We start from the raw sequence: 15,559 nt of genomic DNA on the forward strand, positions 1-15,559 counted from the left end.
GCGTGGGGGTCGACGTGAATTCCTCCGCAGTGCTTCGGCTCATCTCACAGCCATCCCCGCTGCTTGGAATGCCATGGGCTTGTCACGCCGGAGGCATGCGGCTTTACTGCGCACAACGCACGATGCTCCTCGTGTGACACGGCCATTTAGCGAATGTGATAAGCAGGAATGCATTAAATACAAACCCTTTACGCTGTAAATGTATTTTTTTTTCTTCTAAAAAAGGATTGTGTTGTTCATCCTTCACACAGCATATTTTAAGGGCCTTATCAGGTGCTGAGTGAAACACTTCATTAGATTAATGCTTGTCTTTAAAGGCCATTGATCAGGGCAAAACAGATATCACTCTATGGTATAATGGTCTCTTGAAGTTGTAGGATGTGATCGCTCACTACCGTTCATGAATAGATATTCACATCCGTGTTCTTATATGCTGTAACGACAGATTAGTTTGACATCTATGCAAGTATCAAATCAAGAGACTTTGCATCTCGTCACCTCTAATGTGATTTTGATTTGTTCTTAAGATGTAGTCTTAGTATGGTTAGACTAATCTTTTCTAGGTTTGTGTCTGGAATCAAATGACACATCTAAATGCACCACAAACCTAAACCATTCAGATCTGTAGATGGCAGTGTTCTCGTTGAAACACTAGTTTCTATCCAAAACTAAACTGAAACATGGCAGCCTCTTTAAAGATGATATACTGATTTTAATTTTTACTTCATAAATAATGGAGGTAATGAAAATATTTTTGCATGAAGAGTATTTTATCATGTCACGGTCTGAAAGCAAAGCAAAGTGCCACAAGTATTTTGCTGTTGAAACTGTAAAATTTAGAGGTAACAAAGGTTTAGCTATGAACAGGCAGCTGTTCAATGAAAGGTGCTCTTGCTGTGTGTTTGACTGCCACTAGCAGCCATTTCTTAGGTTGAACATGGGTAGATTCTCCGATCACTGTGAGGACATCTCCATATGAGCAGCTGGAAAAACATAGCAAACTGAGCTGGTGTCCAACAAATGCCTGACACAACTTCTCATCTGCATTAATACGTTGTAAAAATATCATGTACAGCGAGCAAACAAATTGAGCACAGCACACTTGAGTTTAATGTTTTAATTCCACTTACATGAAAAGCACATAACCAAATAACGTACTCAAGTGTTCTGAATCCTGCATCCCATCTTTTAAAATCAAGATACTGTAATTAGAAGAAACTGGCACTACTCTGTGACTACTAAATGGTCATAACATAGCTCTCTACCAAGTTACTTTGATGATTGGTTTACATTTAGCATTGTTTCAGTTAGAATTCTCACAATGTACTTTCATGAAAGGTAAATGTTACTGTAAACCACCTGGTTCAAGCTAAATCCTAAGCAAAACCTGCCAGTTTCAAAGCTCGGCTAACCCTCATACCATACTAATGAGAACCACATACATTCCAGGAGTCAAAAGGGAATACAATACAGAAAAAGAAAATACAAAACACCTGAATAGAAAAGAGTAGAAAGCCACATAAAAGCACATGGCAAAAGTATCCTCTGCACTGCTGAAAAGATAAAATATCAAAAGTTACAGTTTCGAGCCATTTTGTCAAGTTGTTCACTTTATCTTAGGCCGTCTATACCTTGTCATGTGTTGTGGAAAATTGCAGGAAATTATAGTCTAAACATTTCACCAAGAGTGAAAAGATGTCAGTTAAATGGAATGTAATCCTCTCAACAAAACGATCAACCCAAGTTCTACCAGTTTCTGAAAGTGGCCATTCATACAAAAAAAATAAAATATTTTCTTTGCCCAAATGCACACAGAACCCACTGAGCCATGACACATGTACCATCCATAAAAACACTACCTGCTCCACTGGACATTGACGGGGCAGGATGGGTACAAGCAATATGGTAATAGATCTTTACCAAGGTTGATTCTGCCAGTTGTGATGAGGCCTACAGTTTAGTGAATTTAGACCACTGTGACCATTTCTTAAAATTACATTTTTTACAGTTTACGTGCTACAAGGATTTTGTAGACTCAAGCGTCACAAAGATTGTAGATGTCCAGTTAAAGTAAAAACATAAATTATCAAAATTACAGAGTTTTTTTTTGTTTGAGTTTTCCAGCAACAGCAGCAGTTAGCGACAGTGAATAAGGTTCAAGAACATGGGGCTGGTTTGGATCTAAAAAGGAGGGATTTCATCTGGACTAAATCATGGACAAGAAACAAAAAAAATCCACTGGTCGACACAATGAGTAATGTTCAAAAGAAACAAAGACAGATCTATTCCATTCTTTTCTCTGTGGAGGTGCTCATACAATTCATACACACACACATACTGTACTTTACACATTGTGAGTGGAGTGTAAACATACATATCTGTGCATGTATGTGCACACACAACCACACACACACACAACTTAGGCTGGTGAGAGGTAAAAAATGTGTGTTTTTCTTGTTTTTTTTCGTCGAAGTTCATTTCTTCTCAGCTTCCGGCTCCGGCTCCTGCGGCGGCTCCTGCTCCTTTTCTTGTTCCGCCTCCGGCTCCTGCTCCGTCTCCTCTCCCTCACAGTCACCCTGAGCGTCTGACATCCACAGCTGAAACAGTCAGGGATACTGGGATTAGTGGAAACAAATAGGGAATCCCCAGTGGAAGGGACAGCGGTTCACTTACCCGTGTTTAGTACATAAATGTGGGACAGCAGAAAGTCATAGCTGACATACAGGGGACATGACACGATACTCACGGTCAGATTGTCACGGAGCAGTTGCATGATCAAGGTGCTATCTTTGTAGGACTCGTGGTTGAGTGTGTCCAGCATGGTAATGGCATCATCAAAAGCCTGGAAAAGACAGACGGATATCAGCGCTTCCAAAAACTAGTGTGCGAGTCTTTGACATGGATTGTACATTCACAGACATGAGATGGATTAAAAATAAATACTGTGCAAAAATTAAGATTCCAAAATAAATAATAATGTTGGAGCAGGGGTTTTAATTGTCAAGGTATCAAACGAGTGTCAAGAACTCCAATTAAAAAGACTATACAATACATGAAAACGTAGTAACATTTGAAGGACCAATTTACAGTACGTTGTATCCATTCAAGAAATAGCTCGACATTTTAGGAAATACACTCAATAGCCATCTTGCCGAGACTTCAATGGGTGTATGTTAAATATAAAAGCTACCTACAACAGTCGATTAGCCTCGCATATTGACTAGAAACAGCATGCCTGGCTCAATCCAAAAGATAACCAAATCAGCACTTCAGTAGCTTCATTGTTTACAGTCAGACAAAAAAGTCAAAAAAAGGCTTTTCACCGAATGAACCCCTTACGTCCAAAGTCCTTTACATTACTTGGACACTTATACCGAGCCATCTCTAATGTTTTAAGTAACTAGAATTGAAAATGATTGTGGTATTTCTATGTAAAAGTAATACTATATCTTAAGGCCTGTTCAAAGTATGCCCATCCCTGACTGGAGGGTACAGTGACTGGAGCAGGAGTCTCAGTCACAACAGCAGAATGAACATATTCACTCAAGGAAACTCAATTTTTATTGACTTACTGACCAATGTTATCTATAGTACGTTATAATATTGTACTTTTCCCATATCTAGAACTCATCTTTTTAGGACAAAACACATGTAAACACAATGGTAAACCAAACGAAAATGGTTCGGTTCGTACCGTCTTGGCCAGGTTACAGGCCTTTTCAGGTGAGTTCACGATCTCGTAGTAGAAGACGGAGAAGTTAAGAGCGAGGCCTAGGCGGATGGGATGCGTGGCTGGCATGTCTTTGCTGATTTCCAAGGCCTCCTGGTAGGAGCTTTGTGAACTGTTGATGATGTCTGCACATAAAAAGACAGACCAATAAAGAAGCAGATTCCTCATATGCAAAAAGTACACTTCTCTGTGCACTGTGTGTACAATGATACATGTTTTTACATTTCAGACTTTTTTTAATGGCAATTACAACCACCAGTTACAATATTTACACATCATGAAAGGAAGCAAAAGCCTAAATGAAACAGCCTGCATACAGCTTTACTTTTATAAACACTATATCCCAGCCTTGCTTGTGCTCACAGGCAACGCAGTAGGGCTGCAGTTAACAGTTACTTTAATAGTTAATCATTTGAGAGAAAAAAATAGAGAAAGAAATGCGACAATATGATTATTTTCCTCAAAAATAAAGAATATCAGATTCCCAATACTAGTGTTGGAAAGCCCTCTGTCTAAAATGCTGCATCAGGTATCAATGAGTACTATGCACCAATCTGATATCACGTTATATAATTTATCATATCCTTTACAAGGAATCCTTTACTGCACATGTGGAAACCAGTACTGCACTCCTGGGGTTAAACACTGACGATGCAACATTGTGAACAACAAATCCGCAGAAGAGGCCGTGTCAACTACCGAACACTTTACGAAGTACACTGCAATACAGTGCACTCCAACACAGTGCACTAACATGCACTCTGTCGCTGATAAGCGCTGTATCAAATGGAACACTTACGTTAACCAATTGGCGGAAGTGACTGACGCAAATCTGTTTGCGGCACCCGCGAAATTAAGCCGGAAGTGACGTCCGCAAATCTGCTCGCGATACCCGCGAAACTAAACCTGACAAACTAAATGCACTTCTTGCTCTATTTTTGTCCCTTATGCACCCTTTTCTTTAGCCCATGTGGAAAGTGCGACACCTCCACAATCGCGGCAGGAGGATATAAATTAATGAAAAGCTATCGGAAAGGGCTCCTCCTCTTCCGCTACGTAGCCAAGATGGCGCCCGTTTAGTGCGAGTAGTGTCCATCGTTATACACAGCATTTTTTGACCGTTTGCAGTGCGACATCCGGGTAGTTTCAGCGCACTGAATTCTGCTGGTTGTCAGTGTGGCGCCCTAAGCACTGAAAGTCAGTGCTCGAAGTGCGCAGGTGTTTGGTAGTAGACACGAGCAGCCGGTGGCTAACTTAGGCCTTACAAGAGCATACAGCTAATGCTACAGAGGGAGCATTGAATTACATTATGATGCGTTCAACCACTTTTCAGTAAAATTTCGTTTTGGAAATAAACTATAATACATATGTGTATAAATACATACATACATCCATGTTTATACATTGAAAGACACAAAAGCTGTGTGTGAATGCAGGATAGTTTTCATAACATAGACAAAGTAAAAGCAGGCCTCTAAACCAACTGTGAGTTTGTGTCTAAGGTAAAGATTACTCCTTTTCTTGAAAGCGCATTGCCTTCCCTGTTCACATATCCCACAGGCAGGACAAGAGGAGACAAGCAAGCATAAGGAAAAGCAGCCACTATATGGCGCATAAAAACAATCTGAAATGGAGAAGAAAATAAAAACAATGAAGAAACTCTAAATACGCCATCTGCAACCTGTTGCAGCCAACACCCTGGTGCTGCTAATGTTGCCATGACAACTCGGCAGCAGTGATCCCCTGCATTTCAGCTGACAGTTGTTTATCAAGGATGGAGAGGGTATCAGTATTCTGGCCACAAACACCTGAAGCGAGCATTGCCTCATCTAAAAGAACAGTTTAAGGACAATTAATCAGAACACAATCCTCTCATCCTACAACGATCAGCAAAATCCCATTGCCATAGAAACAATGCTGGATCACACACACACACACAGAATTGAGAGACTAATATTTTTGCATGACGACAAAAACAAAACTCCAAAATGACTAATTGTTACGAGACTCAAAAGGTCTCCTTTACTTACCCTGCTTAGTGGCTTCAGAAGCAACCTCAGCCAGGTAGCGGAAGTAGTCTCCTTTCATCTTCATGTAAAATACTTTGCTGTCAGGAGTCTCAGCTTTTTTAATGAGATGGTTGTCGAGCAGAAGCTGCAAATGATGCCGAGCATTGTTAGTGAGGAAATGCGGACACAACTGAAACTCAACACACAACTGCACAAGCAGTAACACGTCAGCTAATAATCTTTACAACAGTATTTGAAGAAGTGTTAAAAATGTGCAGGCTGAACCTTTTAAGAAAAGAAATATTAAGCAAAGTTGTAAAAAAAAAAAAAAAAGGATGACCTCCACCTCACTGTTTTTGTCTGCTCATTTTCTACATTCCTTCATCATAATTTTTTGGTCTTTCATCGCATTATCTGTTGAGACATGTTCTATTATGACCTTATCTATGTTAATTCTCTAAAAAGTGAAAAATAATGCAGGAACTCACTCAGGAGTTGTGCTTTTAAATTCAATAGTGACACTGATGATGTGAATACTAATGTTTGAAATTCAAACATCTGTATGAGCAGGAAGCCTCCCATCTCTGGCCAACATGGTAGGATGATTTAAAACATGAAGTTTAAACTTGTCTCAGTCATATTGGGAATGCTTCAGCATGCTAAGACATAACACTGTACCAGACATTCCCACACGTTTCTCCCCAAATATGACATATCCAGAACACACTGCACTACCGACCATGTTTCTGGTAGCTCTCCCCGTTAACTGAAGGTTTACACTGTACCTCACATAAATGACACTAATAATTGGGTACTTAACTTTAAGATGCTGCTCATTCATTTAAATAAACGTGTCAGAGTGGTAAAGTAACATTTAAAGACCTAGATAAGTCCCAACCTGTCAACATTGGCCATGTGAGGTGCAGGGTTGATTTAAGGCAGTACATGGCGTGTTGAGCCATTTTAAACCCATGAAAATAATATTTTCATAACGTTTTTAATGCGCGTCATATCATTTAGTTAATCGCTTAAAAAACATGTTTGTGCGCGCAGCACCTCTTTAAAAATATATTGTTAGGTGGTTTAGGTAGTTGCAAACTTGCAAATTAGAATGTCTTCTTAGTCTCACTACGTAATTGGTATACACTGCTGTACTGCAATATAGTTTGCACTGTTTATTCTCACATAGGAATCCTTGACATTTTAATAACCCAATGCAGTACTCCTTTTAAATACTTGCTTGCCCAGATTACGTCAGGTTGTATTCTTTCAGTTCGCATTAGGAAACAGCCATCTCCTTTATGGCACTTGAATTCTTTCTTTGAGAAAAGCATTTACTGTCTACTTCTTACCAGTACTTCTTTGCAGATTAACCTCAGCTCCTTTTCGATCTTCTCCTTGTATTCTTTGGCCATTTCACCCTTCACGGCGTCGTCAGACTTAAGCTGCATGCTGGACACCACCCTCCATGAGGACCTCCTAGCCCCAACCACGTTCTTGTAGGCAACAGAGAGGAGGTTGCGCTCCTCATTGGAAAGTACCGCGTCCCCCTCCGTGACAGCCTTCATAGCTGCGGCCATGTCATCATAGCGCTCAGCCTGCTCGGCCAGTCTGGCTTTCTGTATCTGCTCCTCCTTTGTTGTTTCTGCCATGGCTCCTGTGTGGGCTGAGGAAGGAAGGACAGAGTAGAAGAGGTGGAGGGAGGGGGGGGTCGGGAAGGACAAAACAAGAGGGGACAGGAGAAGGATTAAGAAGACATAGGAGAGAGTGTTGGGGGAGGGCAGGAACAAGGAGAGAAAGAGAGGAGCAACATGGTGGGGAAGGGGGAGGGATAGTTTAACTTGAATAAAAGAGGACTACAGTGCACATACATTGTCCTTCCTTGTGTAACCCCATTCCTGAGAAAAAAACAGGTTTCTAGTATGCATGTGAACATACAAAAAACAGCAATCGGTCCACAATAAGCAAATCATTTGACAATTTAACTAGATTACATGGGGAAAAGTTCATGTGTCACATTATTTATCAAATGATTTTCCATGATCGCTTGGATTTTTGTTCAATAGTAATTGTGCCTTTGGTGTGTGCACACCAGCTTTTTAGTTTTCAACCAGTTTGGCTCATATGCACTCAGTCTGGCACAGACTTGATTCATACTGGTGATTAAATTGACTTTGCATCTTAGTTATTAGAAACAGCACAGAAGAAAAAGGTTATTTGTACTGAGATTTTACACGATAGAAATTGACCAAATATTATGATAAATCAACACTCCACATGAAGTTTGGTCATAGTAGTGCCACAATATTGAAAACAAAAAGTTCCATTAAGGTTGCATCAAACAATCCTTATCATTATCAATCCCTTTCTTTAGTTGCTTTATTTAGTTTGAAGTTCTCTAGATTAATTGTTTATGCCTGGAAATGTTAAATCAAGGCAAGTGAATATACTGAAAAATAAAATTCGCAATTTAGAGAATGAATTCAATTTCCTAGACATGCTATTTTAACTGACCTCTTGAAATTACATGTTTTCCGACCAAGAGGCCAAAACCCCAACATATTTTGTTAACATTCTGTATGACACACAAAAGCAGGACACTCACATTACTGACGCTGAAACCAGTGCACCTTTAGCTTTTTTAGCTTCTTTTTTTTCCTAAGTATGCTACTTCTTAGCCAAGAAATATTACAAGTTGCTTGTTCATGCCAGGATCGCTGCAGTATTGTTGCATTGCGTAAACTAGACATTAATGTGACGACGATTGCTTCACTTACTGGGTGCTCGGACAAACGCAATACCACCAAACCTATGAGACCAGCGGTTCAAAAAAAAACTCACGACGAGTGAGTCAGATTTGCTAATAAGCAGACACCTGCATTCTTCAGAGGAATGTCGGCCACCCAGTTTCACGTCACAAATGCGCACGCGCGGGCTCTCTCTCACTCACACACACACACACACACACACCTGCCCACCGAGCTCGTACTGTGTGCGGCTTGGCCACAGGCCGACCTATATGATCTGCTCATAATATTTTCATTGTGCAGAGCGATACATGATTTACAACGCTGCACAAGGATGGATACGCACCAATTATGGCACCGCCGACTCAGTTTAAATTAAAGGAGGCTAGCGTTAGCTTAGTTCAGTCCAAAGTGAACGCCCTTTTTCGCTCGCCGGAAAACAACCAAGAGCTGTTGGTTTTATGAGCATTAAGCGTTCATTTTCGGCAGCTTCATTCACAAACGCGAATGCAGCGACATTACACCCAAACGCTGCCTTCTCGACACAGGGTGTAAAAGAAATAGCTGGGCTAAAGTGAAGTAACGCTTCCCATTCAGTACGATAAGCGCCGAACAATGACTGAGCTGCAGTGCATCACTGGTTTCCTCTTACAGCCCCAGTTGCACCGATACGAGCCGGATTCAAAGATTCCCCACAGCACAAGAAGCAAATGTAACGATTTTCCATCGAAAATACCATCGATCATCACTGTAAATGTGAACTAACCTGTGAGTGTCGTTGGACGATGTAGCTCCTGATACCCGGCAGCACAGCTGATGATCTCTCCCGCTCATCCACGGGGTTTCCCTCCAATCAAAGAAACAGCAGCAGGGTCGAGTCGGGACGGATGACGTCAGACTTGTGTTGCTAGGGCAACAATATTTAGAGGCAAAATTAAAGCCATGGTAACGGGACAGTTTTAGTGTTTTTCTCTAACGTTTCAAGTATATAGTTTTTGATATTACATTAAGTAAACAATACATTTGGAACGCAGTCTTCATGTTTCTATGAAGTTGTTTCAATATCCCTTGTTATTTGGTTATTGTCTACATCTGAAATGATTTTTTTTTCTTACTGGTTTTATTGTATGAATGTGTTAAAAAGAACAAAAAAAACGCCCGTAAAGACTCATTAGTTAATACACTCTATCGAGGCAATGACGACAAGAGTTCGAATTTTTCCAGTTCAATTGGTAGAAGATATCAATATTTGTCTAAAAACAGGGACAGATAACAGTATCTTGTGCCAGGGTCTCAGAAAGAAACATTGAATGTTTATTGTGTCTGCTGAAACTGAGGGAAGCTGTCATTAGACAAAGAGCTTAAACAGGCTTTACTATGAATACACTGTATCTTATGCTGAAGTGCATTGCCTCGCCCCAACCATTCCTGTTTTTCAAGTTGATGTACTGGCCATTAATCAGTCTATCTGGTATCACACATGAGACATGTCCCTGCAATTGGCTTACAAAATACAAAAAAAAACATAGAAATAAAAATAAATAAATACTATTTTCTAACTTCTTCACACATCACAGCTTATATAGTTGAGGCAGATGCAACATATACCGAAATGTTCTCCTCAGGAAAAATAAAAACAGTGGGCTTGGAAGGTCAACCCCCAGAAACAAAATGAAGAAAATGACAAGATTTAAACACATAACTATACATGCTTAGCTATCTAAGGTATAAAAAGATAATCAGGTTTAAACCAACGGTTAATTAACGTCTGGGTGTTTTGAGTTGTTTGGATAAAAGCCAGCATATTGCAAAGGATTTCTACTACATGTGTATGTCTCAGAACCCTGAGTTGTTGTTTTTTTCCAGAAAAAATGCACTGTTCATAATGAGATCATTATGAACCTATACTATCACATAAAGTGTGTCCTTATCACTGCTTACCAGAGTGAGGGCAATCTGTAAGCAGCATGCTTTCATTTCTTCAAGCTGATCTACAATTCTGGAAATAGATGATCTACAGTATAGTCGATGGAAATCCAATTAATTCCTTTAACTAATGAATCTAATTCATTACTTTTATGTCTATCAAGTCTTCATTTTTCTGTCAGTCCATCTGCTTGAATCCAAACAGAGGGGCCAAAACAGACAAAGGAACTCTAGCTGATGTGTGTTTGTATGTGTGTCTGTCTGTTTTAGACCATGTTTTTTTATTTCACAAGTTTACAGATGGAAAAGGAGGAGGTTTGGTTGTGTGTGGGGAGACAGAGGAATAATGTGGGCTATGACTCATTAAGTCTAGCTGCTCAAACTATTTTAAAAAAACACACACACACACACACACACGCACACACACACAGGCAGCATAGCACTGACTTAATTTTTCTAGTTTACTGAATACTCAGAAAACAAAACCCTTTTGTGATTTTTTTTTTTATTATTGATACTGAAGGCAAACTGGTAACACCAGTGAATGCAGTGCTTTGGTCATTTTGTTGTCTTCAGTCACTGAACTAAGCTAAAGTGACGCATCTGTCACAGCTGGAGAAAAGCGACCTCAGGAAATTAATGTTTTTTTTGTGACAAAAAAGAGTCAACATAATTTTCAGCTGGTCGAGTGACTTATGGTTTCAGACAGGATTCATTGTTTTTGTTAATTAGACACACAGTGCAACAGTTTGAGTCGTTTCCTGTTGTCTGAAGTTTGGCTGATGCTGAGCGGGTACATCTGATATATTTGTTTTGTGACAATGCACGTTAGATTGGTATTCTTGTTCATGTCAATGTCTTGTTTCCCATGTGTAACCTCGCACAAAGGCAGTAATTGATACAAAAGGAGCTCCGACCATGTATTAATACTGTATACAGTACATGGATACATTTTTGTATTAAAAATCCTTGTTTTAATTGGTCTTATGTAATGTTCACATTTTCTATGATACGGAATTTGGGTTTTTCATCCGCTCTAAGCCATAATCATCTAAATTAAAAATAAACCCTTGAAATATAGATCACCCTGTGTAATTAATCCATATAATATATGTTTCACTTTATTCAAATTAATGAACTTTTCGATAATATTCTCATTCACCTGTATGTAAGACGCTTTGATTTGACCATTTATTAAGTTTGAGCTGTTTATTTTCCTTTTCCAAACTGTTTCTGATAATATCAAATTGTGCTTTGTCCAGCTGATACCAGGGCCTGTATGAGAAAGCAGGTTTAACAAACTCTGAGTCAAACCCTGAACTCTGAGTTGACTAACCTGAGACAGGAAACTGGGCTCCATTTTCCCCACTGGGTTAAGCTTGCACACAGTGAATGATAAAAGCCATCAATTGAGCTATGATTCAACAATTCACTATGGAAACAGGTAAATAAAAGGCAGAGCCTCCATTTCAATCCAGTGGACGTAGATATTTTATGCACTTAAACTATATATGAGTGTGCACATTTATCTTTAAAAAGAGTCAGAGCGTGCATCAGCTTCAATAAGTTAATACAGTATTGTCCATTCATTCATAATTTACTAAACTATGAAGTATTGCAATCTGATAGTGTCCGTAGTCCACATAATAGTTTAAATATAATTGTTTCATAATCTGACGAGGACATACCACAAGGTCCAATTTAAGATAAAAAAAAGTAGTTGAAGATTTTAAAAAATACATAGATTAGCGGTCAGTAACAGACACCTGGGATGACATCCAAGTCAGCTGCTAATTACTGTCTGAGTCTTCTGACTGATTAATACAATAGTGTGTAAATCAATATTCATCTATATTCATTAATTATTGAACTTTTACAAGTGACAGTTGACAAACTAAATGTAAGCAGAGCAGCGAAAAGCCAAATGTTAGTCCACTAATGCAGTGAAAAAATGCATCCTAACAAACCCTCAGGCAGAAAAGTTGTAATTTTATGAAAAGAAACACTTTGTAGAGAAACAAAGATATACAACAAAGTAGAATTTAATAAAATGCTATAATACATCACTGAAGCATTAATTTTCCAAGCGTACACATGTTGCAGACACACTCTTGTTAAAGTTTATTCACTTACATAACTCCCTATGTAATGGAAATGGTGAAACATTTCACATTTTTGTGACCCAAAAGAAAATTACTATCCAGATGAAAGATTGCAATATTCTATGGCAGACAGCACTGTGGAATAATTCCATATTTAACACTAATATGAAAAAAAAGTCACAGCATCCTTTTTGATCTAATAGTCAAAGTACACATGTTTTAGTCATCGTCTTGATTGCAACAAATATAAAATCTAAATTCTCCACTTAAGCAAAATCCATGCTTTGTTTAAGGATGACGTATACATTTACCTCATGTGTCAGGTTTTCCATAAATGGTTATTTACCCATCAAAAGGTTCAGCTAGAGAGGTACGAGAGTTAGCAGCAAGATATACACATAATGGAGAGAAATCATCATTCACCACTGGGATTGTTCCTGAATCATACAGGTCTTCAGTGGCCCTGCAATTAAAACGAGGATTTAAGTTTAGTTTTGCATGTATTTAAAACACAAGCGAAAAGAGGAAGCTTTGTGTCAAAGGCAACCTGGCCTGTTAAAGTCTAAATGTAATGTAAATGAAGATTACTGCTTCATGTTAATTACATGAAATCATACATTGCTGTCAGACTGAGACAAGTGCAGAGTTGGTGCAGGGCAGGAAATCGGTTTGTATCCAGGGTGACCGTTTATGCCTCCACTCCCTCTAACTCAGGAGGCAGAGGGGATTTCGGGTGCTTGCTCTCGAAGTGTTGCTTGAACGTTTTTGGGTCGGGCATCTGGGACTGCAGGAAAGGATAATACATCCAACAAATATTATGTTATAATTTAGGGAAATGGTAGAGGCCTATTCTTTGGGAAATATAGCTTCTTGTGATCCAAGGATAATATATAAATCTAAAAAAAGTGACCAAACGCCAGCAGAATGAACTATTTAAATGGAAAATAAAGTTATTTTTCCCATCGGTTGTGGCTTTTGGGGTGTCACAGTTGGGACATCACACTTACCCGGCACACAGCGCAGCTAAACACTAGCGCTGCCTTGGCTGCCGTTTTTTGATCATGACCCTTGGCCTTTTTCATCTCCGCCTGTTTCTTGGCGTTTTTCTGCTGAGACTGAAGCTTTTGATGCCCGCGAGCCATTCTGGCAAAGCCTAAAGGGGACGAAGGAAGGACAATTGACTTAATGTTTACTGATACACATCAGTGTTGTGGAAATAACTCATTTCTTTTTAATTGTTGTTGGTTGGTACACATCTACCATAAACAAGTCAGTGAGGAAAATACTATTAATAGTTATTTTAGTGTACAGTGCCCAAAGAGAAGGATGGCATAAAACCATGTTTACTGTGATAGCAAAGATAAAGCATGGGTGAGAGTCCATCACAAATTGTTGTCTGCAAGACAGGCAATTCTCTCAGTATTGTCCATATTATCAGTCTTTTGCAGGGCCAATCCAACACCTTTCTTTTAAGCAGCTACTGTAAAAAGCAAGCAAATGGGTCAGACAAAGTGAACAAGGTAAAGCTTTAGATAAACGGGAACTGGAAACCGTACAGTGGAAAATACCAGGACGTCATTTGGATAATACTGAAATATAAACCTGGTTCCAGGTTTTAATCAGGAAAGACAACATATTTTTCTTGAAGCAGGACAGGTTTGACAGATTGTGCTACTTGACATTTTTGAGAGTGTGGGACCAGTGAAGGAAACAAGTTCTCGTCCTCACAGGCATTTTAAATCTGGATTCCATGGGCGGCTCTTTCCAAAAGACTGATATGTTCACGTGGATGAAGGTAAAGCATGTGAGCAGGGCCATAACGACAATGATGTCCCTTATGAACACAAACATACTATTTGTGGGGCTAGAACACAAATCAAAAGGGACAAAATAAGTTAAAATTAGGTATGGGCCCCAACAGTAAATTGACTTTAGTAGTACAAAGTGATTGAGAGGATGACATTTGGGACGTCCAGGCCCATAAATACTCTCAAGACGTGGGGTAATTGCCGAGTTCGTTAGTTGGTAATCGACCCTTGCTTAGCAGTAAAGCCTATAAATAGTGTGCTGTTAGTCAGCAATACATTCATTGATAACTCGTCGTGTTGGTAAGCTTGGGAACAATCTGACAAGCACTCAGTATGGACATTTTGGCAACACCATAGCTTACCTAGCCGATTTTAAAACAGTTTTAATGGGTGCGTGGAGCTTGAGGAATACGATGTAATGACTAATATTGAGACAACCCGGTAAAGTTAGCTAACCTCAACGCACCTGGCTCAGTGTGGTCGAGATGACGCCAGTTTGTATTAATCGATCTGTAACGTTAGCCGACATGCTAGCCTGAGCGGTATCGTTAGCCAGCCGACTAAGCGTAAACTAAATAGCTCCTTCGGCTTGTGGTTGATGTTAACCAGGAAAATTATCAGTGATATATTACAGCTTCTAATGTTTAAAAGAACAACAGTTCTTACCTCTTAAAAATAACAATACGTGTTGGTTGATAGGTGCACACACACAAAAGTGTGACAGCTGATCAGTTCCCAGACTGCTGAAGACTACTGTTGCATTTAAGGACCCTCGTAAATTATGCATTTATTATGAAAAAGGGCATATTCAAATAAATTCCGAGTTATGAGCCAGTTTACATGGCGTCAGAATTCAAAACAGCATTATATCAGTATTACAGCTGTGATATGGAGCTTTTTCCAACTGTAGGAAATAATGTAATCAACCCATAGTAGTAACTACGGAATTCCTTCGGGATACGTCTTCGATTATAAGAGGGCCCATGAATGCACCGGGAAAGTAGGCAGTGCGGACGCAGATGGCAATGTTGCCCCCACGTGGCAGAGTTTGTTTGGTACATATCCACATAAACTGAAATTTAGAGAATATATATAAGATGATTTTAATTAAATGTGTCATGATAAAGTTATGGTTTATCCACTGCTACTACTTTTGCCCTCATTATTGCATGATAATTTGCATGAAATGCACTTGCGACAGACACCTGGTAATGTTACATTGGTTGTTTGGAAGAGT

General features: G+C 39.3%; 2 protein-coding genes across 3 annotated transcripts; both read right to left on the bottom strand.

The window, feature by feature from the left end:
• Positions 1-1,102: 1,102 nt before the first annotated feature.
• Positions 1,103-9,373, bottom strand: ywhaz (tyrosine 3-monooxygenase/tryptophan 5-monooxygenase activation protein, zeta polypeptide). The gene is made up of 6 exons (XM_068575215.1): positions 9,253-9,373; positions 7,092-7,405; positions 5,761-5,884; positions 3,695-3,855; positions 2,747-2,842; positions 1,103-2,597 (listed from the first exon to the last, which is right to left on the bottom strand). The coding sequence occupies exons 2-6, from the start codon at positions 7,389-7,391 to the stop codon at positions 2,475-2,477; spliced, it is 804 nt and encodes a 267-aa protein (XP_068431316.1). The 5' UTR covers positions 7,392-7,405; positions 9,253-9,373; the 3' UTR covers positions 1,103-2,474.
• Positions 9,374-12,381: 3,008 nt separating this feature from the next.
• znf706 (zinc finger protein 706) lies at positions 12,382-15,070 on the bottom strand. 2 transcript variants are annotated; one of them, XR_011077426.1, is made up of 4 exons: positions 14,989-15,070; positions 13,522-13,667; positions 13,132-13,298; positions 12,382-12,977 (listed from the first exon to the last, which is right to left on the bottom strand). XR_011077426.1 is itself a non-coding variant. In XM_068575607.1 (3 exons), the coding sequence occupies exons 2-3, from the start codon at positions 13,654-13,656 to the stop codon at positions 13,203-13,205; spliced, it is 231 nt and encodes a 76-aa protein (XP_068431708.1). In that variant the 5' UTR covers positions 13,657-13,667; positions 14,989-15,070; the 3' UTR covers positions 12,382-13,202. The 2 variants fall into 2 exon arrangements, 1 of the variants encoding a protein (XP_068431708.1); XM_068575607.1 differs by having other exon boundaries at positions 12,382-13,298.
• Positions 15,071-15,559: the final 489 nt, after the last annotated feature.

Source organism: Clinocottus analis, unplaced genomic scaffold, assembly GCF_023055335.1.
Source record: "Clinocottus analis isolate CAN_PGR_092001 unplaced genomic scaffold, fCliAna1.0.p SCAF_14, whole genome shotgun sequence".
NCBI classification, from domain to species: Eukaryota; Metazoa; Chordata; class Actinopteri; order Perciformes; family Cottidae; genus Clinocottus; species Clinocottus analis.